The sequence below is a fragment of the Vicugna pacos genome, chromosome 4 (assembly GCF_048564905.1).
Source record: "Vicugna pacos chromosome 4, VicPac4, whole genome shotgun sequence".
NCBI lineage: Eukaryota > Metazoa > Chordata > Mammalia > Artiodactyla > Camelidae > Vicugna > Vicugna pacos.
In genome coordinates, this window is record NC_132990.1 from 50,947,064 (window position 1) to 50,974,677 (window position 27,614).

At 44.7% G+C, this 27,614-nt stretch overlaps 1 protein-coding gene across 4 annotated transcripts in view; it reads right to left on the reverse strand.

The window, feature by feature from the left end:
- The window catches only part of GABBR2 (gamma-aminobutyric acid type B receptor subunit 2), a 354,329-nt gene that overhangs the window by 210,612 nt on the left and 116,103 nt on the right, over positions 1–27,614 (reverse strand). For all 4 annotated transcript variants that reach the window (XM_031677345.2, XM_006204058.4, XM_072959804.1 and 1 more), the window contains one exon: positions 17,898–18,035. In XM_031677345.2, coding sequence (XP_031533205.1) covers positions 17,898–18,035 — 138 coding nt within the window. The remainder of the gene's footprint in view (positions 1–17,897; positions 18,036–27,614) is intronic.

The following is a 27,614-nucleotide window of genomic DNA, read 5'->3' on the forward strand; positions in this document are numbered from 1 at the left end:
GGTGTGGTGATCAATTAGTTACATCTGCAATTAACACTGGAGGAGGGAAGTAATGGCACCAACGTTACTCATTAATCTGCCACCCTGGGCTTGTCCAACTCCTCATTTTACACAGTGAGGACCAGGGAAGACAAAGGACTTGCCCAGGCTCACAGCACAAGTCCACAGCTGGGCTGGACTAAACTCATTTGCAGCTCCATGCCGCCTGCTTGGAATCAAAACAGAATGCGACCAACGCCATGATTATGTAATTTCAGACTACCCTCAGCAAGCATCACCACCCACATCATCAGCCAGAATGCACCCCGCCAGTCAGTCCCTCCACCTGATCCACATTTGATCATGACCACATTTGGATGCCCTAGAATATCACAAAAGATGTGAAACAAGATCCTTTTACACTGAGAGTTCCGTTGAAGGAGATGTCGTTGTGACAGAAAGCACTCAGGGGTCTGACCCACCATGCTCTTCACGTACCATCTCAGGGGGTCTCAGTAGTACAGTTTCACATTTGACTCCCTGCTTTATTACTAAGCAGATATTTCACCTATTGTTTATGGAACTGGATAGGATTGAACTAAATTTGTGTTTTCTACGTCATCATTCTTTTGGTCCCTCCTCCTTCTGGGCCAGAGGTTCCTTATTGCTAAAAGAAGAAGACTGTACCAGGTGGATTTTTATTTCAGCTCTAAAATTTCATTATTTTGTAATTCTATGTTTAATTTACAAACCAAGGTGAAATTCTCTCTTTAGGGGAGAAAACGAAAATTGCTGGCCTAGAGACAATATCACCAGAAGGGTTTTGACCTAGCCTCTCTCACAAAGAGAATTATTTAGTCTAATTGTTTTATGTCTCCATTTAGATATTAGTCTTTTACTTTCCACTCTTCTTAATCAAGTTTATTCATTAGCTTTCTCATTCATTCTCTAAAGATGTATTTTCTAGAAAAATTGTAGATGCATTTTCCCTTTGAACCAGAAATCCCACTTCTAGGAATCCATCCCCAATTTACACTGGCACAAATATGACTTGTGGCCAAGGTTATTCCAACAGATTGGAAACAACACAAATGTCCATCAATAAGGGACTGGCTGTACAAATTATAGTATATCCACACAAAGAAGTGCTATGCAGCTGTAAAAAGAATAAGGAGTGTACACAGTGATAAAACAGTGAGCTCCAGGAAAATTAAGTAAAAAAAGCAACATGCAAACACTGTATATAGTATGCTCCCTTTTGCATAAGAAGGAGAAAGACGAATAAACACACAGAAGTTTGTGCATATTTGCAATAAGAAACACCAGAATAATAAACTAAAAAACTAATAAAAATGGTTATCTATAGGGGTGGCACAGAACAGAGGGAAGCTGGATCAGAGCCAAATATTCTCTACTTCTTATATAGTCTTGAGTATAGAGGAGTAGAGAGTCACATACAAATTGTACACATTTTACATGCTCTCCCAGAGATCATACAATCAGCTAAAAATATAACACCAAAAATAAGACACTTAAACACAGATCTGCTTTGAAGCAATTCAATAAATTGTAATCGAATTCAACTGAAATTAATAAAATTGAACTCATCTGACTGGATATGTACAAAGATTGAGCATTAGCTGGAATTCTCCAAGAAGCCATTGCAGGGTAGGGTGTAATGGTACAATTTCTTGGAGGAAAGAGAGAAACAAACACTTAAAAATGCCTTAAACCATGTTTTGCAATCATTTAGCCTAGCAAGAGAGGCTCTGAGAAACAGCAGCTCTAGATAAGCTACTGTGGAATGCAGCTAGTGGGAAAATGTCAATCACAGGGAATCAACTTAAAAGGAAGACTGAAATTTCACAGCAAATCGTTTAAAAAAAGATTTTTTTCTTAACTTCAATTTTAAAAGTTGTATATATTTTAAAAATAAAATTAATTAGCAAGAAGAAAAATATCAATCCCTGAAAACTGAAAACAAAGGCATTTAAGAGTATACCAAGTTGCTAATGTAATCACACACAGAAGTCTGTACAGAGACTTCTGGACACATCTTTATTGTCTTAACTAAGCAGGGATATGGTCCCTCCTCCACTCCCAACCTCACACTCATTCATAGCTTTTTATTGTGAAAACAGTCAAACCTACAAAAAAGTTGAAAGAACAGTACAATGCCCACAATATACCTTTCACCATTCACCATTTTCCACATCTGCTTTCCTCTCTCTATAAATATATACACATATGTATGTATATATACATACACACATAATATACGTACACACACACACACATACACAGATTTTTGGTTTTGACACATTTCAAATTAACTTGCAAACATTGTGACACTTTATTCCTAAACAGTTCAGAATGCATCTCCTAAGAATGACATTCTCCTATGTCATTACAGCATCATCACACTTATGAACATGAATTAGTAATTCAGTATCATCTAATGTATAGTCCACATCGATTTCAATTTCCCAAATATGTCCTTTACATTAAAAAAATTCCAGATCTAATCAACACACAAGCACTGCATTTGACTGTTGTATTTTTTTTTTGAAAGATCAAAATTTAGTTTAATCAGAAATCAGTCCTCCAGTCTTTTTGGCTTGGGATGGAAGTGTTCTTTTTTTTTTTTTTTTACATTTTTTATTGATTCATAATCATTTTACAGTGTTGTGTCAAATTCCAGTGTTCAGCACAATTTTTCAGTCATTCATGGACATATACACACTCATTGTCACATTTTTTTCTCTGTGATTTATCATAACATTTTGTGTATATTTCCCTGTGCTATACAGTGTAATCTTGTTTATCTATTCTACAATTTTGAAATCCCAGTCTATCCCTTCCCACTCTCTACCCCCCTCCCCCCCCGTTGTATTTTTTTAGTCTCTTTTCATCTAGAACAATCAGTCCCCTGCCTTTCTGCTGTTGTTCTTGCTTTCTGCAACATTAACTTTTTTGAAGAATCCAGGCCAGGTGACTTCAAGGATATACCACATTTGTGTGACTATCTCCTCATGGTGAGATTAAAATTTAAACATTTTTGTTTAAAACATTAAAATTTATATTTTCTAGCTCAGTTCACTGAAGAAATCTAGAAGCAGTGAACCCCAATAGCAATGAGCATGCAGACCTTGGTTTCTAAATATGATTTCCCACTGGAAAGAATCAGGGATCCTTCGAGAAATGGCTGATTCCAAGTCAAAGGCAGGTAAAATATAAGCACCCAAACTGATGGCGGAGAGTGAGGAGGAGAGAGAAGGAAGAAGGAGGAGGGAAAATAAGGGTCAAAAATGGAGTGCTCTTCTATAGAGAAGAGTGCTAGCTTAAATGTGGAAGGAAGACAAGAATTAGAAAATGCAACCCCAATGTAATTAACAGTGACTCAAGCAAGGACCATCAATGGATGCCAAAACCACTGGGAGAGAGATTGTAGAGGACAGGTATTCATATGGTCTCAAAGTCTCATCCCACAGATCACTTAATAATTACTGAGGGAAAAGGGTATCTTTACAATAAATCTAGCAGATGCGACCTTAACCAAGTGATCAAATTTAGCAAATTTGATTTATCCCCTGGTTGAGGGGGATAAATTAGGAGTTTGGAATTAACAGACACATACTACTATATATATAATACAGAAACAAGTACCTACTATATAGCACAGATAACTGTATGCAATATCTTGTAATAAACAATAATGGAAAAGAATCTGAAGAAGAATATATATATATATGTAAAACTGAATCACTTTGCTATACACCTGAAACTAACACAACATTGTAAATTAACTATACTTCAGCTATTTAAAAAAAAATGGTTAAAAGAGTAGTGTTCTTACCCAAATTGTTTAACCTGAATCTAATAGTGAAGAAACAATCAAACAAATCCAGATTTGGGATTTGCGGGAAATTTTACAAAAAAACTAACTGATTTGGGCTTTTAAAAAAGGTCAATGTCCTGAAAGCTCCCCTGACCCCAAGAAAGAAGAAACGTTCTAGATTAAAGGAGACTAATAAGCACATGACGAAAATTACAATGCATGCTCCCCAGTTGGACCTTTGATCCCTTCCTACCCACCTCTACAAATAAATGGCAAAAGGGATATTCTGGGGACAACTGAGGAAATTTGATTATGAACCATATATTTAGGTAATATTATTGTATTACTGTTAGTTTTTTAAAACATAACATATATACTATTGCTATGTAAGAGAATATAATTGTTCTTAGGAGGTTCATGCTGACATATTTAGAGGTGAAGTGTCATTGCATCTGCAAAGTATTGTCAAGTGCTTTAATAAAAGTGTGTTTGTGTTTGTGCGTGTCTATGTGTGTGTGTGTGTGCGTGTGCGTGTGCGTGTTGGGAGGGGGTTGTGTGGGGGACAGAAAGGGAGAGGAAAATCCACACACAGCAAAATGCAAAGAACTAGTGAATCGAGGCAGAGGGTATATGATGCTCATTGTAGTTTCTTTTAACTTTTTTGATGGGTTTGGAATTTTTCAAAATAAAAAGCTGGACAAAGGCAGAAACATAAGAGCAACAAAAACTACTGTCTGCATTAAAAAATGATATCTGCAACTGATTGGAATATAGTCCATTATTAAATACTTATTAAATACTTTCAAAGATCCATGAATTCATAATGTTACTGAAAAAGGAGAGACTGAGAAAGCAGGAATCTCAAAACAAAACAAAAACAAAGATTCCTGGAGGTTCTCCTAAATTCCAGGCCATATGCCTGGCTCAGGGGTTCCAGCTGCCAGTGAGAGGGATGTGGTCTCACCTTCCTGGAGGGAGCTGACAACTCTCAGGCAAACTCGACACTGAACTGGCAATTGACTCTGCGGTGACGCTGCAGGACAGGGAGAAACAGGTACTATGTATGTGTCTATTGGAGACAGTGATCTGGCTGGGAAGGCTTCCCAGAGAAGTTTTGTGTTGAAACTGAGAACTGAGCAAAGATCCCTTTTTGCTAGCGTGGGAGCTGGGTTGGGCTTGGGCTGCTTTGCTGTGCTGAAGGTCCTCGTACGCATTACTCTAGCAAGGGACCTGGAGTTTCAGAAGACATCCAGGACAAGAAGGGAGCCATTCCCTGGCACACACAAAGCCAACCTGCCATCTTAGGAGTAACCAGGACAGTACTATGAAACCGCTTGTGTGGGAACTTGGGGAAGTTTGGGGAAATTATGCTCTTATTGGCATTTAGGCAATAATGTCTAGCCATCTGACCTAGGATTCTTTTCCTCAAGTCGAGTGATTCCTACGGTATAAAGGCTCAATCTTGGCCTCATGGAAATAATCAATTATTTAATCTTCTTAGTAAACAGATTCAAAGCCAAAGCCTTCTGTATAATTCAAAATGAAAGGCTATGCTCTATTAAAAAAAATCAAGCCATTCATTACAGAACCACCTAGAGTAGAACTCGAAGTACCTACCATATGCTTGAAATACTTAGCATGTTATTGATTTTCACGACAATCAGTCCATCTATTTTCTGAGTTCGAAGGAACCACTTATTTTTTATATACAAGTCACTGGATAAATAGTAAGTTTAAAAGTGGTGTGTGTGTGTGATGAATGATTTACAGGGAGAACACATGTCTGCATGGAGAGGCTCATGCCAGCCTGGGTTGTCATCTGCTGACAGGCAGGAAGCTCCCTGGAGAAGTAGGTTGCGGAGAGACCCCAGAAATACAGAGGAAGCCTCTGTGGCCTCCGGAGCCCCGACTCCTATACCCTGAGGTCTGCTCACAGCAAGAAGCAGGGCAAGCCTTGCTCTCTGCCTCTTATTTTCCTCATTCAGCAAACAGGCCCCACCAGGATGATACCTGCTCCTCCTTCCCCACAGTATTGCCCCAGGCACTGGAGGAGGGTGTGTGAGAGGCAGTGCACCTAGTCGATGCCAGCACAGCCTCCAGAGCCACTTGGTCCCGGCAATTCCTTGGTGAGACACTCAACCTCTCCATGCCTCCGTTTCCTCATCTGTGAAATGGGCAGAGTGGTGTCCAGCTCAGAGGGTCGGCGTATGGAGTATATGAGTTCATGTATGCACAGTGGAAGAGTGCCTGCCCCACGGTCAAGGTCATAGAATTGTAGGCCAGTAGTACTACAAATTGGTTTTGTAGTGGGCCACCCAGAGGTGTCCATTCATGATTTCTGAGCACCCACTCAGTGCCAGGTCCTATGCGAGGCTCTTGGGGTACAGCCAAGGCTCAGGCCGGCAAGGTCTGTCCTGAAGGAGTTTGCAGTGTGCTGGGTAACACTGAAACCTCATCAGAGAACTGTAATACACTCAAGAAAGGGAAGAGATGAAGTAAATGAAGAAAAGGCAAAGGGAGAGGCCAGGTACCTCCTCCAGCTGGGGAGCAGGGCTGCTGAAGATTTAGGGAGGCTTTCATGAGGAGGTGACACTTGAACTAAATATCAGAAAATACAGAGAATTGTGCCAGGTGTGGAGGGGGAACAGAGAGGGCATCAAGCAGTGGGAACACATAGGCAAAGGCCCTGGAGCTGCAGAGAGCAGGTTCTATCCCTTAGCACGAGGGGATCAGACTAGAGGGGGACCTAGCAAAATGCTGATGCCAAAACTCAACCACTACTCATGGTGTGACCCTATGCAGGCTGCGGGACCCCTCTGGGGTCATTTCCTTCACCTTAGAATGGAGGGTTCTCTGCCTGGAGAGGTATGATGGAGGCTGCATGCCTAAGCGATAAGTAGCTCAGGAATGGAAGGGGAACCAGGCCCCAGCCCAGGAGCCCCTAGGGGAGGGAATCACATGCAGGGCCCAAGAGGGAAGCTAACAGAGTGAAGACAGATGCTGATGGCTTTGAGCCACACATAATAAGGACATGACACTATCAAGGCTATCTGCTGTCCCAACCCTCTCCCTTTACAATAGGAGGCCCAGAGAGAGCAAGGGATGCACAGAGGCCACACAGCAAGTGCCAGAGTGCTGATCCTAGATCCCATGGCCCTGCCTCTACCTGGGAGGTAGACCAGGGGCCACCTGGGTTCCCTGGGCCTTGAAGAATTGTGAGCATGGTGTGAGGAACTCTGCCAGCATCATCTCAGGTCATCTCACAACCAGCCAGGGTCAGTATGATGCCACCGCCATTTCCAGAGGAGGAGCTGAGAGTGGGAGAGGCTAAGTAACCTGCTCGAGGCTACCAGCTAAGAAGCCCCAGAGCCTGGATGGGAGCCCCAGCCCATCTGACCCCGAGTCTAAAAAACACAGCCAGTATTATCAGTTTACAGGTTGACCAAGCCCATTAGCCCCTTTGGGCCTCAGTTTCTTCATCTGAACAAATGGGCAGAGGACCACCTTATGAAACAGGGTGAGGATAGAGCAGTCAATGCCATGTTGTGACACAACTCCCAAGCTTTTGTTCCAGAGCACTTGCCTAGCAGCACCCCTGGGCCCTGACTCACTGGAGCAAGTCCCCACTGTCCTGGGAGGAAAGCAGACAGCTACAGACAAGGATGCTCAGGCTTCAGGGAGGGGAGGTGGTTTGTGTAAGGCCAGCCAGCTGGGAGATGGCAAGGCCAGGATGGGAAGCCAGGTGTCCTCACATTGACCCAGTGCCCTGTCCTTTATTCCTTATTTGGAGCCACAGGTCCCCTCTGTGCACTCCTGGCCACTACAGGATCAGGGGCCTTGCTGGCTGAAAGAGACTCCCAGGTCAGCCCGTCACAGTGAGACTCAAGAACCATAGTTTGACAAGAGGCCCTGTGGCCCACAATGCTGACTGCAGGGACGGCCAGAGGTGCTGAAAACACTGACCGCAACTGCATTTTCACTATGACATTCCAAAGGTGAATCCTGGGGCTGAATCAGTAGCTCTCTTCCCAAGCCAACTTGAGCCTGAATACTTACCCTCAAAACTCTTCCTACTCAGCTGACACACCTCACCTCCCTTCAGAGACCCCAGGTACTCCTGGGTGAAAGGCACCTTAGATTGGCAAGAATCACGTAGGAATTTGCTAAAATTCAGAGTCAGAGTGAGTAGGTCTGGGGTGGGGCCTGAGAGTCTGCATTCCTAACATACTCTTAGGTGCTGCTGCTGGTCGGTGGACCACATTGCTTTAGAGACTGTCTAGACAGGATTTCCCCAAATTTCCCTGATGATAACTATCCAAAGCACTTGTTAAAAATCAGTTTCCCAGGCTTCTGTTCTGGAGATGCTGATCGGGGGACCTGGGAATCTGATTTTTAATTGGTAAATCAATAGCTCGCTCCCACTCCGCTCCACCTGATAAGTCCTGCCATCAGATCATTTGGGAAACATCGCCTAGTCCAACCCCCTCATCTGGTGCCTGAATCCCCTCTGAGCATCCCCAACCAGGAGCCATCCTGTCTCCATCCGAGGGTGGCTCATCCCTCTGCAGCAGATGCTCTCACCCACTGCTGTGCATCAGAGTCACCTGGAGCACTAATAAAGTGCTCAGAGACCAGCCTCCTAGAAGTAGGACAGGGCCTGGCCAAGGTGACCAACTTGTCCCCATTTGCCTGGGCCTTTCCTGTTCACGTTTCCTGCTCCACCTTTATCATTTCTACCCCGTGAGGTTGGTATTACACCCATTTTACACATTTGTCCTTCTGGAGGGAGTCTTCTGATTCCCTCCCCAGTTCTTTCCAGACTCAACTTGTAATTCCAGACCCGACTCAGTGTAACCTGCGGCTGGGCTGTTTCCTAGCAGCATCAGCCGTACCGTAAGTAGTGCGAGTAATTTATTTATTTAGAATGAATTATTTACACCCAGCATATTTCCAGGCGGTGAAAGACGCATCAACAATGAGGCCATTGGAGTTACACGCTGGGAACTGATATCACTTTAGATACCATGGTCTTGAATTAAAAATGGGGGTCAGAACCTTGAATTGAATCTTTTACCAGATGGACAGGAAAGATATGTTGGGTCCTTGGCAGGAATAGATTGGGAACCGCCACGCACTTGATAGCATCGTGCCCTTCTTTGCCTCTGCTTCCGTGAAAACTCAACCAGAAAAGAGTATGCGCACTGCTCACAGATGCCTTGGGCTTATATGGCCTCTCCTGCAGGTTCTCTGTTTTAATTTTACTGTTCTGAATCACCTTCATGGTCTGTGATAGCTCATTTCATCCACAAAACTTTGAACCTAGAGACAAATGGAGACATAATTCTTCAAAGAGCTCCCTGCCCAGGGCCAGGCTGGCATCTCAGGTGCCAGAAGCATCAGCGATGATAATATGAACCTTAATCTGTAGCAAGCTTACAGTCTGCAAAGGGCCTCCACCTGCCACACCTTCCCTGTCCTAGTTGATGCTCTCAATGGCCCCAGAAGAAGGGCAGATTTAGTTAGCCCAACTCACAGGTGAGTTCGGCGAGGCTCCCGGAGGTTGCCAATCTGCCCAAGCCTGCTGTCAGTGGAAGACAAAGGAGGGACAATTACCCAGAGCCGCTGGATTCCAGGCCTCTGTTCTGGTTACTACACCCACTGCCTCTCTGCCATGTCCACCTGTCCTGGGGGTGGCAGTGTTGGGCAGCGGAATTGGCACTGGTCTGGGAGAGTATACAGAAGGCATTGCACTTGAATAAGGGAATGAGTAAATAAATATGAGCATAATTTAATGAATGAATGAATGAATGAGAACACCTCCCTTTCTCCCCAGAAGATCAATGGGATCTGCTGGGATCCCTGCTGAGGGCTCAGCTCATACTTCCTACAACCCATGTGTATGCAAACCAATTGCTAGCACCCTTTTCCTGCCTCACATATGACACTCCACCTGCTCTCAGAACCTTTTTTATTGCACCAGGCATCCAATCTTATAACCAGGAAGGGCCATCCACTGTCTCCAATCCTCGGGGTCTCTCCTGCCCCCTCCATTTGGCCATAGTGAATGCCTTTAATATCTCTTCCCTTTCTCCTCCCCCATCTATTTTTTCTTTTTTAATGAATCCAGAAGGTGGAAGCATCTCATAGATTATTAATGTGCTAAATGGCCCCTCTGGAGATCAGCGCCAAGAAATGGCTCCAACCCGCCCTGGATTATTGGCCTCCGTTCTCTTTCTTAGAGAGCAGTGCAGCAGCAGCAGGAGCAGCAAAGTTTCCAGCTGTGCCTAATCACATCATAGCTCCTAAGTGGCTTTCAGTCAAGTCCACAGTCTCTGTCAGCCACTCCACAGCAAGGGCATGGCATCACCTGGGCTGGCAGTGGTGGAACTTTGGCCTGCTGGATTCTGACTCTTGGGGGCTGAGAAGCAGACCTGTGTGCTCTTTGAGTGTCTTGCTGAAGAACCCTCATCCTGCCTCGGATGCCTTAGTTTCAGGGCCTGCAGTGCTGTTGATGCAGAACAGGGGGTGTGGCCAGAGGTCTGCTCCTGGGGAGGAGTCCTCGTCATTGTAATATTATCATATTACAACATTGTAACAGCACCTACTGTTTTGTAGTCTTTAAAAAGTGTTTTCACCTAAAAAAGGAAGAGCCTTATTGATTCTCACAACTGCACAAAACATGTAAGGCTAATTTGCTATTCCCATTTTACATAAGAAAAGTGGGGCTGAGAAAGATAAAATAAAACACAATTTAATTACAAAATACTGGAGAGTGAGCCAGGGGACCCAGCTTTGCTGTTACTGTGAGAAACATGGGTCCTACCCACTTTGGGCCTGTTTCCCAGTCTGTATGATGGGGAGACTGGACCCAGTGATTGCTAAGGCTCTTTGCCTTTTTTGACTCTACCTCAAATTCCACAAACCATGGCTAACTAAGAAACAACCTCTGGATTTCTCAGGCAACCCACAGCTTTAATAAGGTAGTCACTTGAGAAAGTCAAGTCAGATGACAAAATTTTTGTTCCTATAAAAGAAACAGCATCAACCGACAGTTTAAAGGTATGCTGGAATTTGGTAAATAGCAAAGGGCCTGATTTGAGGGTTTTCACTGATCTGGCTTTTTAAATGTCAAAACCAAGCATGATTTAGACTTTTCAGAAAACAAGTCCTAAATGTGCCAACACTTAGGCAGAGTCAAGGTTCTCCTGTTCACATGACCTCCTCACCTCTGCTCTCTCTTGTGAGCTCCAAGGAGACAGCCCCATCACACAAACTGCAATGTTCTGGCCCAGCAAGGTCCACGAGGAGTGGACAGGCCAGGAGGCAGGGTGGGCTGCCGAGGGGAGGCTTGGGACAGTGCCAGGAGAAATGCATCTACAATTTAATAATCTGCTGTGGCTGCCTTTTAAAGGACAGGCTCTGCGGGAAACGGTTCTTGACGAAATAGTGCTTGCGTTTTCCTGTGAGCAGCCCTTTATCCCTTCAGGAATCTGACTTTATTTTCATCAGCGAGGCTATTTCTGTCTGCAAGCTGAGGCAGCTATCATCTCACTCCCAAGAAGGAAGGGGTTTTTATCCTGGTCTCAGGTGTGAACCCCCTCTGGCCATATCTCCTGTACCTTTGCTGCGCTCTGTCTCCATCTTCCCCACCCAGCTCCAAACCCTCCGGCTTTGCCCCAGGCCCCGTGCTTTCAGACAGACAGACTAGGCTGGTGGGAGGTCTGCAGAATTGGTCCCAAAAGTGCAGGGCAGGGTCAGAAGGAAGCCACCTTCAGGTCTCTGAGGGAAGGATTCTACGGGGGTCTGAAAACATTTTTCAAAGGAAACATATTAGTTAAAAAGCATCAAGGCCAGAGATGGGAGATGTGGGCTGAAGCCATTTCAGGTGTCCCTTCATGTCCTATCACCAGGGGGCTGCAGTTGGAGAGTCCTTGGGTCCCCCCAGGTCTTATAGGCTCTGATGATCTGCCCTTGTCATTAGGAATGAAACTGGGGCCTCGAAGGCAGGCATCCGGCTCTCTGCAAACACGCCCAGGTACCGCTCAGCATCAGGCACAGGGTGCAGGGGCAAATGAGAGCAGGCACTGCCCTCAGGCAGCTTGACGCCGGGTGTGTGCCAGAGCAGCAATCACCGTGGGAGGGGTATGCAGGTAAGGGAGCAAAGAGGAAGGAACGGGAAACTTCACAGCAGAGGAGGCAGCCAAACTGCACTAGGAAGGATGAGCACAGTCCTGCCGGTGGAGAGGGAACAGCCTGTAAGTGATCGGTGGCATGAAAGAGCAGGCGGGTGGCAAAGAGAGGGGCAAAATGAAAGAGCACCTCTTGCCATGTCACAGGCTATGGACTTTGTCCTGGGGATATCTGCCCCAGCTGCATACCCTGCTGTCAACTCCATGTCCTCTTTCCAACAGGAACTGTGTAAATTGAAGTTCTGTGGACCAGGGGCACTCATCAGAGTCTTGATGCCTGGGAGATGAATGGGACTTAGAGATCACCTGGTCTCGCAAGTCCCTAGGAACCAACCATATCTACATCACTTGAGCCGCTGGTATTGAAATGGCAGTGGGGGTGAGGAGTGGGGCCCACAGTCCTTGAGGGATTTGATGAATCCTTTAACCTAGACCTGCTCAGCGTGGAGCCCGAGAATTTGCATTAACACAAGCACATCCTTGGCCCCCGTAAGTGACTCTCACCGTATAGTCTGAGAGCCAGCAACCTAGAATATGCCTACTCCATGTATTAAATCTCCCCAATAGCAGGACTGGATGAGACTGGGGTGTTCAGAGCAACAGGGAACTCACTATATCACAGCCAGGCAGCCCACTCCATACCAGATGCCTCCAGCAGCAAGGACTTACTTGCAGGGAGCAGAGAACCCTGCTCACCGCTAACAGCAGCCATTGATCCTGCATCTCCCAACCTACAGCTCAGAGAACCAGCAGAATCTCTCAAAAAGCCATGCAGCTTTTTGTAGGCTGACTCCTCCCTCCTTTCCAGGGCCCTGCAGGTTCTCCAGTCTGAAGACATTCAGCTCTCCAATAGCCAGGTCCCGACCCTTCCCAGATGCCTCCCAGGCTATGCCCTGGTGAGTCTGTCCCAGTGTGAGGCCCAGATCTGAGCTTCTACCCTGGGCGGGTTCTGACCAGGAGGACAGGGACCAAGCCTGCCATGCACACCCTGGGCTGTATGCAGGTCCCTGCAACTAGTTGGAGGAGCTGATGCTCCCAGTGACTCACATCACGACTTACACAATATTAGCCTCTCGACATAGCAACCATGAATCAAGAAGCCCGGCAAAAGGCAAAAGTTAAATTTAACTGATTTTAGCACCACCGTGGATTTTCACCCTTTTGTGGCGCGAATCCCTATTTTTGTAGCACCAGGAAACAGAAACAACTGATTATGCATTCCAGGCTGTCTCTGTCCAGCAAGCATTGTTCCCCCAAAGGGCAGTCAGAGCTCCTTTTCAATTACACAAATTACATGCATTTTCCCATTTGTGGAACTCTGTTTCGGAGCCCAGTTTTGAATAAGTTAAGGGACTCATCAAATCCCTTGGGCAACAGCAGACCCACTCATCCAGCCCTCCACCGTCTCTTCAGGCAAGCTCAGCCTCCAGGAGGTGGGGAGTGGGTGGAAGATCCTCAGAATCTGGTTTGTAACAAATGGGGCTGAGTTCCCCAAGAGTGCAGGGTAGGTCAGAAATCCTCCAGGGCTATTCCCGATAGGGACTTAGATCTTTGTTCCTACATCCCCCTTGCCCCTTTCCTGGGCTCATCCTATGATTCTGCCTCTCAGGTCCCCAGAGCTGTCCCACCAGCTGGGCAGTGTCGAGTTCTTAGCCTCAGTGTCCCTGATCCATGCACAGCTGGAGCCCTTGATCTGGCCCAGTGTCTGGCAACAGATGTGCAGGACAGTGGTGGACAAGAATGGTGCACGAGAATCACCCAGGAGCCTGTCCACAATGCAGAGGGATTCTTCTGAGGTGGAGGCTGAGAATCTGCATCTTTCCCAAGTCCTCTGCCCCCCCCCCCCCCCCGCCGTGGTCAAGTTCACATCGTGAGCAACCCTGCTATGGAGAGTTTCAGACTCCCCAGCTTATCCCCTGCACTTGGTTCGGTTCAGCACTCAATGAGGACCTACTGTGTGCCAGGCCCTGTGCTAGGCACTGGAAACTAGGAGATGAAGGAAATGAGAGCTTGTGACCCCAAGAAGCTTATAATCTAGTAGGGAAGACCCAGATATAGAATAAACTATTTTCCACAGAATGTAACACATTTAATAACGAAACACCATATGCAGTATCAAAGTGATGCAGAACCACATACGCTCCTCAATCTTATTTTCACTTTCACTTTCACTTTCCTAAGACACCTTTAAGCATTTTTTCCTAATTTCACTTGACTCGTGAAGTTGTAAGACCACAGGTATACTATATATCTGTTTATGCATTGTATGTATACCTGTGCTTTATATATAAAAAGAGTGAGTTTTTTTGCCCTTTTCCCACAAGAATGAATTTTCACCCCCTTGAGGGACATGACCCCCTACATTGAGAAGACATTGTTTAGAAGGGAACAATCAATTCAATTTTGGGGTTGGGGATGGGAGGCACAGTAGGAAAGGGATCAGGGAAGGCATCACAGAGGAAGCGGTACCTACCTAGGGCTTTGAAGGGTGAACATCAGCATCCAGTCTCACTTTCTGAGCAATGTGAGTTCCTGGTTTCACCCAAGAATCCCTCCCTCCTGTGGTAGCCAGCCTCTGAGATGGTCCCTAGTGGTCCTCACCTCCTGCTATAGATTGTGAAGTCCTCTCCCTCACTAAATAGGAGCTAATTTGTGATCAATAAAACATGGTGTGCAACTTCTGAAGCTAAGTTCTAAAAAACTTTGCCACCTCTGTCTCCTAGATGACTTGCTTTGGGGGAAGCGAGCTGCCATGCTGTGAGGCCCCTCTAGCAGTGCTATGGAGAGGATCCCATGGAGAAGCCCCATGTGAGGGAGCAAGCATGGGAGCAGACATTCCAGCCCCAAGCAAGCCTTCAGATGATGCCAGCCCCCGTCTCCAAATCTTCCAGCTGGACCTCAAACATCATGGAGCAGATGCAGGCCATTCTGTGGGTCTGAATTCCTGACCCACAGAAATAATACAATAATAAATGATTATTGTTGTTTTAAGCCACTAGATTTTGAGGTGATTTGTTATGCAGCAAAATACAATAACACTCCCGTCTCAAAACCCAAGTTTCCTGTCTTGTCAGCTCCAGAGGCTGTCTTGTACATGCTGAGGCCAGGTAGCTCTGTTTGGCAAGCCAGGAGTCTGCAACACTGTGCTTGCTCCTATAGCTCTTAGAGAATTCTGAGGGGCAGATAGTTCCAGGTGAGGCTGTGAGAAGGTCAGGAAGCTCCCTGGATTCTTCTCTGGCTGGGGAGTTTCCAGGAAGCTTGGTCTCTCGTATCTGGACAAATTGTCCATCTACAGATCCTTCCATCCCTCCTTCCCTCCATCTCTCTGACCATTCAGCAAAAATCTGATAACGTCTGTGAAGTATTAGGCACCAGGAAGAACAGGGGTAACTCAGGCCCAGTTTCTGTCCTCAAGACGCTCACAGCCCAACTAAATATGCCCCCACATCTGTAAAGCCCTAAGCAGGGAAAGGCAGAGGGGTCTAGGCGATGGGCTGTGTATATGTTCTGCTAGAAAGTAAACAGGAGAAAGTGAGAGAAAGAAAAAGAGGAACTACTTTGGCTAGTGCAGTAAGGAACCTAGAAGAGGCAGTATTTAAGCTGGGTCTCTGAGAATGGTAGGACTTGTCATACAGGTCATGGGGAGAATGGGATATTTCAGGTGGTGGGAAATGTTTCAGGAAAGACAAGAAATGCTAAGTGTTGAGGTATTCAAGGGGGTATTCAACTCAGGGAGTAACAGGAGGCAGGGCAGGGGTGACAACAATAGTAAAACATGAGACACTTAATGATTGGGACATGCCAGGTGCAGTTCTAATCACTGCTTAGTCACTCAGCCACATGGTAGCCCAATGAAGTCAGTCCTCTTATTACCCTGCTTTTACAGATGGGAGGCTGAGGCCAGAGAGGCAGTGCCTGGCCCTGACCAGCAGGCGTCTAGCATGCTCCTTGGTACTCAGAAGAGGAAGCTCAAGGGTGGAGAAGGTACGTGACTCCACCAAGGTCTCACGGCTGAGGGGGCCGCAGGGCTGGAAGCCAGGCTTCCCCAGCACACTGAGCTGCGCTGGCTTCCAGCTCCAAACTCCTTAGGTTTTCACCAAAGCACGTCGAGTTGCTCTTCTGGCCTCGTCCCGTTACACTCGCCCACACTTAGCATGGCCTGCTCCAGCCACAGCGAGTGACTCACTGCTCCCCAAGCCCACACGCTTTCCCACCTCCCGCTTTTGCACGCCCAGTTTCCTTTGCCAGCAAGTGTGCTCCTCCATGTCTCCAGCTGTCCGACGCCCTCTCCTCCTTCGCAGCTGGCTCACCTCCCATGAGAAGCCTTCCTTAACTCCAGGCTGAGTGGGTGGCCCTCCCCTGGGACCTTGCTCTTCCCTCGTCACAGCTCTGCCATGGCTGCCTCCCACCTCCCCTCTGGCCATGATCTTGGGGCTCTACCCCCAGCACCTCACCTATGCTGGGCTGGACTCAGGTCTTCAGTCAATGGGAGCAGACCCCCTGTGGTCTGGCTCCTTCCTCCCTTCATTCTCCTTCTCCCCATTCATCACACTCCAGCCCCACTGCCCTCTTTTCTGTTCCCTGAACATGCCAGGTCCTTCCCGTAACAGGTTGTCTGCATGTGCCATTCCATCCTGATGTGGTGGACTATTCTTTACCCATCCAACTCCCTCTCATGCTTCAGGTCTCAGCTCAACTGTCACCTCCTCCAAGAGACGTTTCCTGACTGTTTTGAGCTAGTCACTATCCCATCACCCCATTTACCTGTATCTTAGCCCAATCTCCTTCCCACAATCTTATCTCAAGGGCCAGACTGCCCTCGAGCTTAAACCCTGGCTCTATTACCTATGAGCTGAGGGTCCTTGGGCAAGTTATTTAGTCTCTGTGTGCCTCAGTCTCCCTATCTATAAAATGAGATGTTAAAAGTACCGACAGCATAGAGAAGTTATAAGGAGTAAATGAACTAATGAAAATAAGTGCTCATAATAGTGTCTGATACCTCATAAGCCTGACATATATACTATGTACATGTTATTCTTAGTATTATTGTTTATTTGCTTCTTGCCTGCCTCCCTCCTAGAATGTAAGCTCTAACAGGGTAGGGACTGTGTCTGTCCTGTTCAGCACTATATCGCCCATGTCTACGAAAATTCCAGATACACAGTAAGTTGCATTATATTTGTTAGATGGATGAATGGATGATGGATGATGGATGGGTGGATGGATGAAGCAAAGAAGCAAAACATGTGCCTGGGCCATCATTCATCCTAGGTGGTCACATCTTTCTACACTCTCTCCTCTCCTGTATTCCAAACAATGGCTAGTACAGGTGAGTTTCATCTAAAACAGACTATGCACTCATGTAGAACATTTGACAGTGTTGAGTGAATAACAGCCAGAAGTCCAGGGAAAGGCTAAACTAAGGACAAAGGCAGTCGTAGTGGACAAAAGAATTTCAGTGTGGGGAGAGAGGTTTTGATCATCTGGTTAAGGAAATAGCAAGAGTAGGGCTCCGAGGCCTGTAGATTTAGGGTGCATTTGGGGAAGGTGGGGCTGAGGCATGAAGTGAGTGGCAGGGATAGATGAGACTGGACAGGAAGACTGGCTGGACATTGATGGCCGTGAAAGTTGGGCCAGGGAGTCACTAAAAGACTTCAAACACCAATGGTGGCATCAGGACTGCCCTTTAGAGACCCACCGTGAGAGCCATGTCAGGACAGGACAGAGGATCAGGCCAGGAGGTGAAGGCAGTGGGAAGCTGTGCCATCATCCAGGAAAGAGTAGGTGAGGCTTGAACTGGCAAGGAACCATGTTGGGCAAGGAACCATTGCTGCAAAAGATTGGTGGCCAATCAAAGACAGTTCCCCAACCAAAGGTGGCCAGGATCTTACCTGTACCAGATTCCAGCCTTGGAGGGACTCTGCGATGATGGACGTAACAGATGGACAGACTCCTCCAAACACCATCAAGTGGTTCGGCCCGTATTTTATTGCATCGTAGAAGGCTTTCAACCCTTTTGCATTATCACACTGGGGAGCAACACACAGAAAGAGAAGTGCATATTAGAAACAGCTTTCCCCAGGGACAAGGGCCCAACAGTGGATTCACAAACAAATCTTTCCCATGGGAAATGTGGGTTTCAGTTCTTCCATCGTGAGCCCTTTATTTAAGCCAGCCCTGAGTCAATGCTGTGGGTTCAGTGAGGCGTGGTCTTGGTACCCTCTTTGCTGGCTGTCCTCCACCTGAGTGCTCTCCAAATTTGAGACGCTGGCTCCTCAGTTATCTCTCTTCAGGGCACACTGAGGAAAGGGTGCCCAAATGCCTCACCCTGAGGCCCCACACCACGGTCATTTACATTTTAAAAGAAGATGAATCCATACCCATTAAGTAGGCTATTATTAAAAAAGCAGAAAATAACAACTATTGGCAAGGATGTGGTAAAATCAGAATCCTTGTGCATTGCTGGTAGGGATACAAAATGGTGCAGCTTCAACAGAACACAGTACTGCAGTTTCTCAAAAAGTTAAAGAGTTACTACATGATCCAGCATTCCACTTCTGGGTAAATACCCCAAAAGAACTGAAAGCAGGGACTGGAAGAGATATTGTTCACTCATGTACAGAGCAGCATTATTCACAATAGCCAAAAGGCGTAAACAACCCAAACATCCATCAGGAGATGAATGAATGAACAAATCGTGATTTATACATACAATGGAATATTTTTCAGCCTTAGGAAACTCTGACACATGCTACAACATGGATGAAACTTGAAGACATTGTGCCAAATGAAATAAGCCAGACACCAAAGGACAAATACTGTGTGATTCCACTTAGATGAGATATTTAGAAGAGTCAAATTCATAAAGACAGAAAGTAGAATAGTGGTTTACCAGGGTCTGGGGGAGGGGAACAGGGAGTTACTGTTTAATGAGCACAGTTTCAGTTTCGGAAGATGGAAATGTTCCGGAAATGGATGGATGGTGGTAGCGGCTGCAGGTTAGTGTGAATGTACTTAATGTCACTGAACTGCACCACCTAAAAATCATTAAAGTGGTACATTTCATGTTATATACATTTTTATCACAATAAAAAAGGAGGAGGAGGAGGTGAATCTAAAGGGAAGAAATCATTCAGCAGATACCTGCCAAACATCACTCTGTGTTCAGCCCAGGGCTCGATGTTGAGGAAACAGAAAAGTTGGACACAGCTCCTGCCCAGGAGCTCACATGTGAGAGGGGGAAACAGATCCCGGCGATCCACTGTGGGAATGAACAAGGACAAATGTCTGCGGATGTTGGGAGTCAGTCAAGGCTCACCTCCCCCTCTCTCATCAGGCTGGTGGCCAGCTCTCCCCTGGACAGAGGCACTGGCTGCTAACTGGGCATCTTGCTCCCCCTGGGGCCCAGTTAAGCCTGTTCATCACCAAGTAGTCTGAGGCTCCTTTGTAAAACATATATTAGTCCTTTATACTCTCCTGCTTTCTGTGCACTTAAAACCCAAACTCCTATCAGAATATAACTCTCAAAAGGTTAAAAACATAATTCTAGTGAAAATCAATAGAGGGTACATGTCAACCTTTTATTTAACTCATTAATAAAGGGGATCTGCAGGATGACAAAGTGGATTTGAAAGAAAGTTTTGAGAGATGAGGATTTTTACAGTGGGTGGAAAAATAAGAAATAAGATTGCTAAATTAGATATAAAACTGGCTAATGTCCAACAGGGCAATAAAACTATAATCTTTGGGGACAGAAAAGAATATCATTGAAAACCAGCACATCTTATCAGTTTTAGAGAATTATAAGATGTCTGGGCCTTAAATTCCCCACTCAGATGACCTTAGGCAGGGCTATCAGAAAGTGCCATTAAGTGTTAGGCTGACAGGTTATATAATAACTATTTTGTATTTTTTTGCAAGTTTGGTATGATATTCTTAACCCTCCTTATAATGGATGCAAGAAGCCACAAGATCCAGCCCTGCCTTCCTCTCTGACCTGATTTTCCTCTACTCTTTCCCTTGCTCACCAAGTACAGCCTCACCAGCCTCCTTTTTGTTCCTTGAAATGGAAAGCAATTCCCTCCTGCCTCCGGGCCTTTGCACTTGCTGTTTTCTTTGCTGGGAATAATACTCCCGTGGTTCTCAGCACAACTCACTCCTCATCATTCAGGTCTCAGCTTAGCCGTTAACTCCTCAGGGGAGTCGTTACTGTCCCCCTACCCAAAATGGTCCCCACCCCTACTCACACGCTACCATGCCATCCTATTTAACACCCTAAAATAGTTCTTAAAATTGTCGGAAATCATCTTGTCTATTTTTGTTTGCCTGTTTGGTCCTCTAATTGAACTATAAGCGCCCTGAGGGCAAGGCTTTTTGTCATTGTTTCCACTGCTGTCTCCCCAGAGCTTACACAAGGGATCTCAGTAAGGATCCGCCGGATGCCTGACGGAGCCCTCTGACCTTTTCCCTACCTATTCTCCTCTCTTTGTACTTCCGCATTTCTCTTCTTATTTCTGTCTTCCTCTCTCCCCCTGCTCCACCCTCCTCTCCCCTCAAATGAACATAATGTAGGACCAGAGTGGGCTAATATTCGTTGTTTCCACCTCATTTATTTGAGAGATTCTGGACTGAGATCCATGGTGGGTGCTGACAAGGATAGAAATATTGAACCTGATGCAGTTCCTGGCATCAGAGAGCTCACTGTCTGGTGAGACAGGAGCACAGGTGACCACTGCACTGCACTGGGGTGGAGAGGACACAGTGCCAGAGCAGAGGCACCACAGGGGAGCACCAGGGAGGGCTCTGGGTGGAGGCGGGTGGGGGCACTTGAGACTGAGGATGAGGGCTAAGTGGCCTGGGCTAAGGCTAAGGAGTGCTCTGAATGCCAGGCTAGTGAGTTTGGGTGGTGCCCTGGAGAGATTCAGAAAATACTTCAATTTTCAAATTTTAATTTAATTTAAAAATTGGTCAAGAGAATTGTCTTACCAAGAAAGAGAGAAAGAGAAAAGGGGAGAAAGATGGGAGAAAAAGAAGAAAGAAGGAAGGAGGGAGGGAGGGAGAAAAGAAAGATTAAATTCTTATTGTTTCTTGGGGCCTCTATTAATTGTCCCTGACCTTGACTGAAAGCAACACTTCCCATCTTCAGTGGAGCACAAGCAGATGTAATGGAGCAGTTCATGTTTTAATTGTTTCTACCATGATTTACTGAATCACTTCCAATTTTAATACATTCCTGTAATGATTTTAGCTTGCTTTCTAATCTGTGCTAATGACAATGATAATACAGTACCACAAGATTTATATCAAAGTTGCATTAAAATAATATTGGCAACAATGAACTTATTAATACTTGTTTGCTCAGCAAACATTTCCCCAGAACCTAGTCCCTGCAAGACTCTGTAGTAATAATGATGTCCTAGCTTCTCAAAATATATACCTTCTGAATATATCAACTAAAAAATCTGAGAATATTTGACCACCTGTATTTGAGCTGGAAGAATCTTCCAGTGTTTGCAAATGTTTATCTGACTCAGCGTTCACCAGGCTGGGTGTGGAAAGTAGAATTCTGGGTCCCGTGCGTGACCTCCTTGGTCTTACTCTCATGAATACATTAGGTTACACGGCAAATGGGACTTTGCAGATGTAATTAAGGTTACTGATAAACTGACCTTAAACTGTTATCTATGTAGCCCCATGTGATCTCACAAGCCCTGAAAAGTAGAGATGTTCCTCTCTGATAGCAGAGAGGAAATCAGAGATTCAAAGCATGAGATGAATTTGATGTGCCATTGTTGGCTTGAAGTTGAAGGGGGACCTCAGTCCTACATACCAACGAAATGGGAACCTCAGTCCTACAGTCCTAAGAAACTGAATCCTGCCAACAACCTGAATAGCTGGGTATCCAGGTAAGAACCCAGCCCAGCTGACACCTTGACCTTGGGAACTCCGAGCAGAGGGCTTGGCAGAGTCATGCAGGCCTGGACTTCTGGCCCATGGACAGAGACAATGAGTAGTTGTGGTTTAAGCCACTAAATTTGTGGTCATCCATTAACAGCAGCAATAGAAAACTAATGTGGTAAAGTAAAATGATAAAAATAAGAAAAATATAATGAGATTTTCCTTAACACTAAGTTACATTCCATTAGAAGAACTGCCCTTAATTTTTAGACAAGATTCTTCATAGTTTGTATGGTGTTGAAATGTTTTTCTGTTACAAAATTATAGATAGTAGCACAATTTTGTTTTTAACGTCCTAACGTGGCAAAATAAGATGGTTTCCACCCTGTGTAGGTTTCTGTTCCGTGCCCCCTGGCACCCGTCCCTTTAGCCTTTACTGCTGTGTGAGTTCCAAACATTCAGGCACTGCTAACCCAGCCAGCCCTGCATCCTCATTTCAGGGCAGACCCTGAGTGCAGAAAGGTGACAGGACCTGTCCACTGTCCTTTCAGGATTAGGAGAGAGATTTTGGGGTCCCAAATTTGGAGCTTTCTCAATGACCCAGAGAATTCAGCTGAAAGGGCGAAGGGAAGGTAGAAGCCAACAGTGTTCTAGAAAGGACCATGCCCCCAGGATAATGCTGCAAACCCAGGCCTCTTCCTGAACAGCACTCTCGACCTGAGGCCGGAGAAACAACCTAGGGGGCACCAAGTAAGAAAGAAATAAAGAAAAAGAGAGAGAGAGAGAGATAGGAAGGGAGGAAGAAGGAAGAAGGGCGCTTCCACGGCTCTCCTAGAGAACACGTTTGCAGTGACTAACAAAGTAAAGATCACATGGATGTACCTGTCCCATTTTAGATGCTACTGTCCCTCATCCTCACTTCTAATACTGTCTCTTCTTATCTGACATGGTTAGTGTCCCCAATTCATGGGCTCTCCAGCTGACCAAAGCTGAGTCTTTGTGGCTGAACAAGCCTGGAGGTTTTCAAACTCAGTCCATCAGGGGTCTATGACCCAGCAGAGATGATTGCGGGCCAGTGAGAGAGGCTCTAGGTGCTTTACCTTCACTTCAAGCAGTAGATCTCCTTCATCTGTTCTATATACAGCATCAAGGTGCCACATAATACTTAATTTGAAAAGAGGACTTCATGGCTAGTGGCAAAAAAAAAATGTTTGAAAACCATAAAGGAGAATGACCCCAGATGTCCTTGCCTGTGTATGAGTTTTGCCGCTGGCCTCGGGAGGTGCAGGCGGGTGTCTGGCAGGCGAGGCTGGGTGAGTCAGTCACTTGAGCACAGACACTATAGGCCACTCGCTGAAAGTTAATCCACTACACATCAGTTTGCCTGATGATCGATTCACCAAATCATTGGGGAATTTCTCTAAGTTTGAGTTTCCCAAGGGATTCTTTGCAGATACTTCGCATGGCCATTTCATAAGGATTTGTCCTTGCGGATCAAGTGAAAGTCAATTTCAACTGTATTTCAGTCCTTCCTAAATGCTGTGCTTAAAGATGCTGCCCTAATGCCTGTTTATTATTGTCTTCTTCTTACGGGCTCTGGACCTGCCCCTCCATGAGCCAGGGAAATGCTGAAGCTTTTCTATCCACCATTTAAGGTGTCTGTCAGATGGATTTTAGTGAGCTGGTCACTGGGCAAAATCATCATTCTGGGAAATTATTTATGACATGTTGTCTTTGAGCGATTTGGCTTTTGATGAATTGCTCTCAGAGCCCCTATAAAGGGGTTCTCGTGTCCTGGAAGAAAGCTACAGGTTTTATCTTGTTCTACTTCCCCAATGTCCTCCACCAGAAATTCCCCTAACTCCCCTCGAGAGGGTATTCTGACAGTTGGCTTGGCCACACCTGACTGGCAGACAGGAAGCTAATTCCATCATGGTTCACATTCTCATGCAGTAAGTGAGAGCTGAATGACCAGCCACAGCCTCTGATCTGCAGTCCTGTCTCTTGGACAGGGGCTCTGGCACACAGTAGGCCCTCACTAATTCACGCCCTCCCTCCCGTCTTCTCTCCAGGATTTTTCCTCCTTGCCTTTCACAGATTCCATACCTCCAGTAGCTCATGGTCATTACCTCCAACTCCCTTCCCATTTCATTTCCAAAGGCTTCTCCTTCCCTGCCAAGATGGACTTGTCTCAGGGAAATCATAATGGACACATACAGGCTCTTAAAATTCAGCACCTATAAATGGGAATAGATCCAAAAGCCATGAAAATCAATTTTTTTTTAAATGAAAGAGTGGAAATCTGGGATAAAATCCATTTTCATTTAAATCTCATTTTTAAAGAATTAAAATTTTTTGACTTAAAAATTTCAAAAAAAAATGTTGCTGAGAGTTAAAATGTAAAAATGCCAAGAAAATGTCAGAGTTAATAATGACCAATTTGAAACCGGGAATTACTCTGCACAGAATTTCAGAACTGAAGGAGTATGGAGTATGTAAAAGCTAATGTGTCCAACATGTGCCCCCGACACAAAGGACCCCTTTATGTATCCTGCTCCAGGAGCAATCAGCAATCTGCTTACAGCCCTCCAGTGGCAGGGGTCTCACTCCTTCACTAGGAAACTACTTCATTATTGGCCAGATCTGTTTCTTAGAAAGTTCTTATGGTCTTGAAATCACCCTCCTTTTGCACTCCCTGGTCCAAGTTCTCACTCTACAGCAAAGGTCAGCAAACTTTCCCCATAAAAGGCCAGGAAATCAACATTTTAGGCTCTGTGTGCCATATGGTCTCTGTCGCAACTTCTCAGTCCTTTGTAGCACAAAAGCAGCCACAGACAAAACATAAAAGAATGAATGTGGTTGCAATCCCATAAAATTTTATTTACAATACAGGCAGCAGCCAGATTTGGGCCATCGGTCATAGTTTGCCCACCCTTGCTCTAGAACCTCATAGAACATGTACAGTCCTCCATCCCCATGAGCACCCTTTAGATACCTAAACTTAGCCAGCCTCCCTCCATGAGATGCTTTCAGGCCAAAGGATCCTTAGCTCTTCTCATCATCCCCCTACGATACAATTTCACATCCTTCTTGTCTGTGAGCATCCTATGGAAAGGCTTCAGAGAACATATTCCTAGGATGCACCCCAAATACCTCCATCTGCACTGCACAGAAAAGCAAAGTAATGTGTTGCACACTTACTATGTGTCAAGCATGATAATAAGAACTTCACATAAATTATCCTATTCACTCCTCAAACATTATGTAAGGTAAGTACTATTATTTCCATCTCACAGAGAAGGAAACTAAAGTTCAGAATATTTTAAAACTTGCCCAAGGTCACATAAATGGTAAGGATTCAATCCCAAGCAGTACCACTTAAGAGCACTGTCTTATCTAAAACAAGAATTTATATGAAATATTTCATTCACAGAAAAGAATACATATATGTATACATATAACTTATATAAAGCATGGGAAATAGCAATGTGAACATACAGTATACCCAACACCCAGCTTATGCCGAAGGCCCTGTGTGCCCACCTGGCACATATCTCTCCTTAACCCAGGAAGAACACTTACTCTAAACTTTGTGTTTATCCTTCCTTGCTCTTCTTTGTTGTTTTATTATATATATACATGCCCGAAACACTGTTATCACTTAATTTAACTGATTTTTTTAATGTATCTGTAAGTGGAATCATGCCTGAAACTTGCTTTTATGACTTCACATTATGTCTGTGAGATTTTTGTTGCTGAACAAAGCTGCAGTTCATTCATTTTCACAGCTAAGTAGTATTCCACTGTGTGAACATGCCATGGTCTATTTGTTCATTCCCCCGTTGATGGACACTTGGGTTGTTTCCAGTGTCTTGTTTTGATTGCTGATGTAAGCAAGACAGCTATATGTATCTCCTGGGAGACATGTGTAGAGCTTCTCTAGGGTATAAACCTGGAAGTGGAATCGTTGACTCACAAGATTTCCCATGTTTTATCAAACTGGTTTTATCCATTTACACTCCCACCAGCAGCATTTGGACCATTACTCCTCATCCTCACCAACTTTAATTTTTGCCAATCTTAGGGATATTTGATGTCATTTCTATTTGTATATTCCTGATTATTAAGGAGGATAACCCATCTTTTTGTATGTTTGTATAGTTTCTGTTTCCCCTTTTGGACTGATGATTTTGTCCATCTTTCAGTTGGATTGTCTGTCTTTTCCTTACTGATTCGCTTAGAGCATACCTAGCCGCAATGCTAAACTGAATGAAACGATCACCTCCCGCATTCTGAGCACAGACTTCTATTAATATATTCTCAGACAGCAGGCCTTCTACTTGGTACCTGCTTCGCACAGAGCTTGCTGTCAGTAAAGACTACTAAATCAGCACAAGTAATCTTAATAACAAAACACCTATGAACTTTTCTTGGAAAGAAAAAGAAAGAAAGAAAGAAAGAAAGAAAGAAAGAAAGAAAGAAAGAAAGAAAGAAAGAAAGAAAGAAAGAAAGAAAGAAAGAAAGAAACCACTCGATGATAAAATCTAGCCAACCACAAGATGAATCAAAATACAGACCTCAGGAAAGGAAGGCTTGTGATAAAAAGGAGTGATTGTGAGAGCTGGATCCATTTAACATGAAACAATCAGCAATGTAAAGCTAATATAATGTAGCAGAAAATAAAGAAGGTGGAAGATAGAAAAGGAGTTGTGAGATTGCTAATTTCCTTTTCTTCCATACAAGGATTTTAATCGATACCATCTAAAGTGGAAAACTGGAGTTTAAAAGCCAGAGCTCTAACCTCACTGCTCTTCATAATCTTCTATTACCCTTAGATATTTTAAAAACAATTATTTTCTGTAGCAAAGGTAAAACTGTTTAATATTGAGAAATTCTTTTTGCTTTACTCTTCTTTTTTCCTTCTGACATACAAATAAATAAAATTTGACATCAATTTTAATTAGCATGTAATAATGATCTTTTTATAAAATTATTTGTCCATTTCTCTAACTGAATGCATAGAGAGATGTCAGGAATGAGAGTTATTCACATTAAAAACAGTAAGATTTTGAGTGACTTTTAAAAAACTTTCTTCTTTGTACTTAACGTGTTTTGCCTGAAATTTTTTAAAGCATATATTATTTTTATAGAGACAGAAACTCATTTTTAAACTGGTAGGCATTTCACACTCACGATACTTTCTCAGCCATTTAAGTCTGTCTCTTTCTGTTCTTCTGTGATTGGCTTTCTAAGCCAAAGCACAGGACTTAACATTTATTATTGCTAAAGCATGTTAAAAATTATCCAAGCACCATGGTCAACCGAATTCAACATACACTATATTTTTTCCATTGAAATTGATTCATTCAAACATTTTCTGAGCATCCACTAAGTGCTATGAGAAATAATAAGTCCCTGTGACATATAAAGATTCCTCAAACAGAGTACTCACTCAAGAAACATTTACGGACACATTAAATCTGGAAATAAGAATGGTGATAACAGCAGGGCAATTGCTGTATCACCTGCTCTATTTGTGCTGGGCACTGTTCTACTTTTAAATACATATTAACTCAGTCCTCACAACAACACTGTGAAACATGTCCTATTATCCACACTTCAACAGATGAAGAAACTGAGGGTCAGAGAGTCACGTGAGTGATGTGTCCAGAGTTTTTACACACTGAGTAAGAGGCAGAGTTGGCATTCTG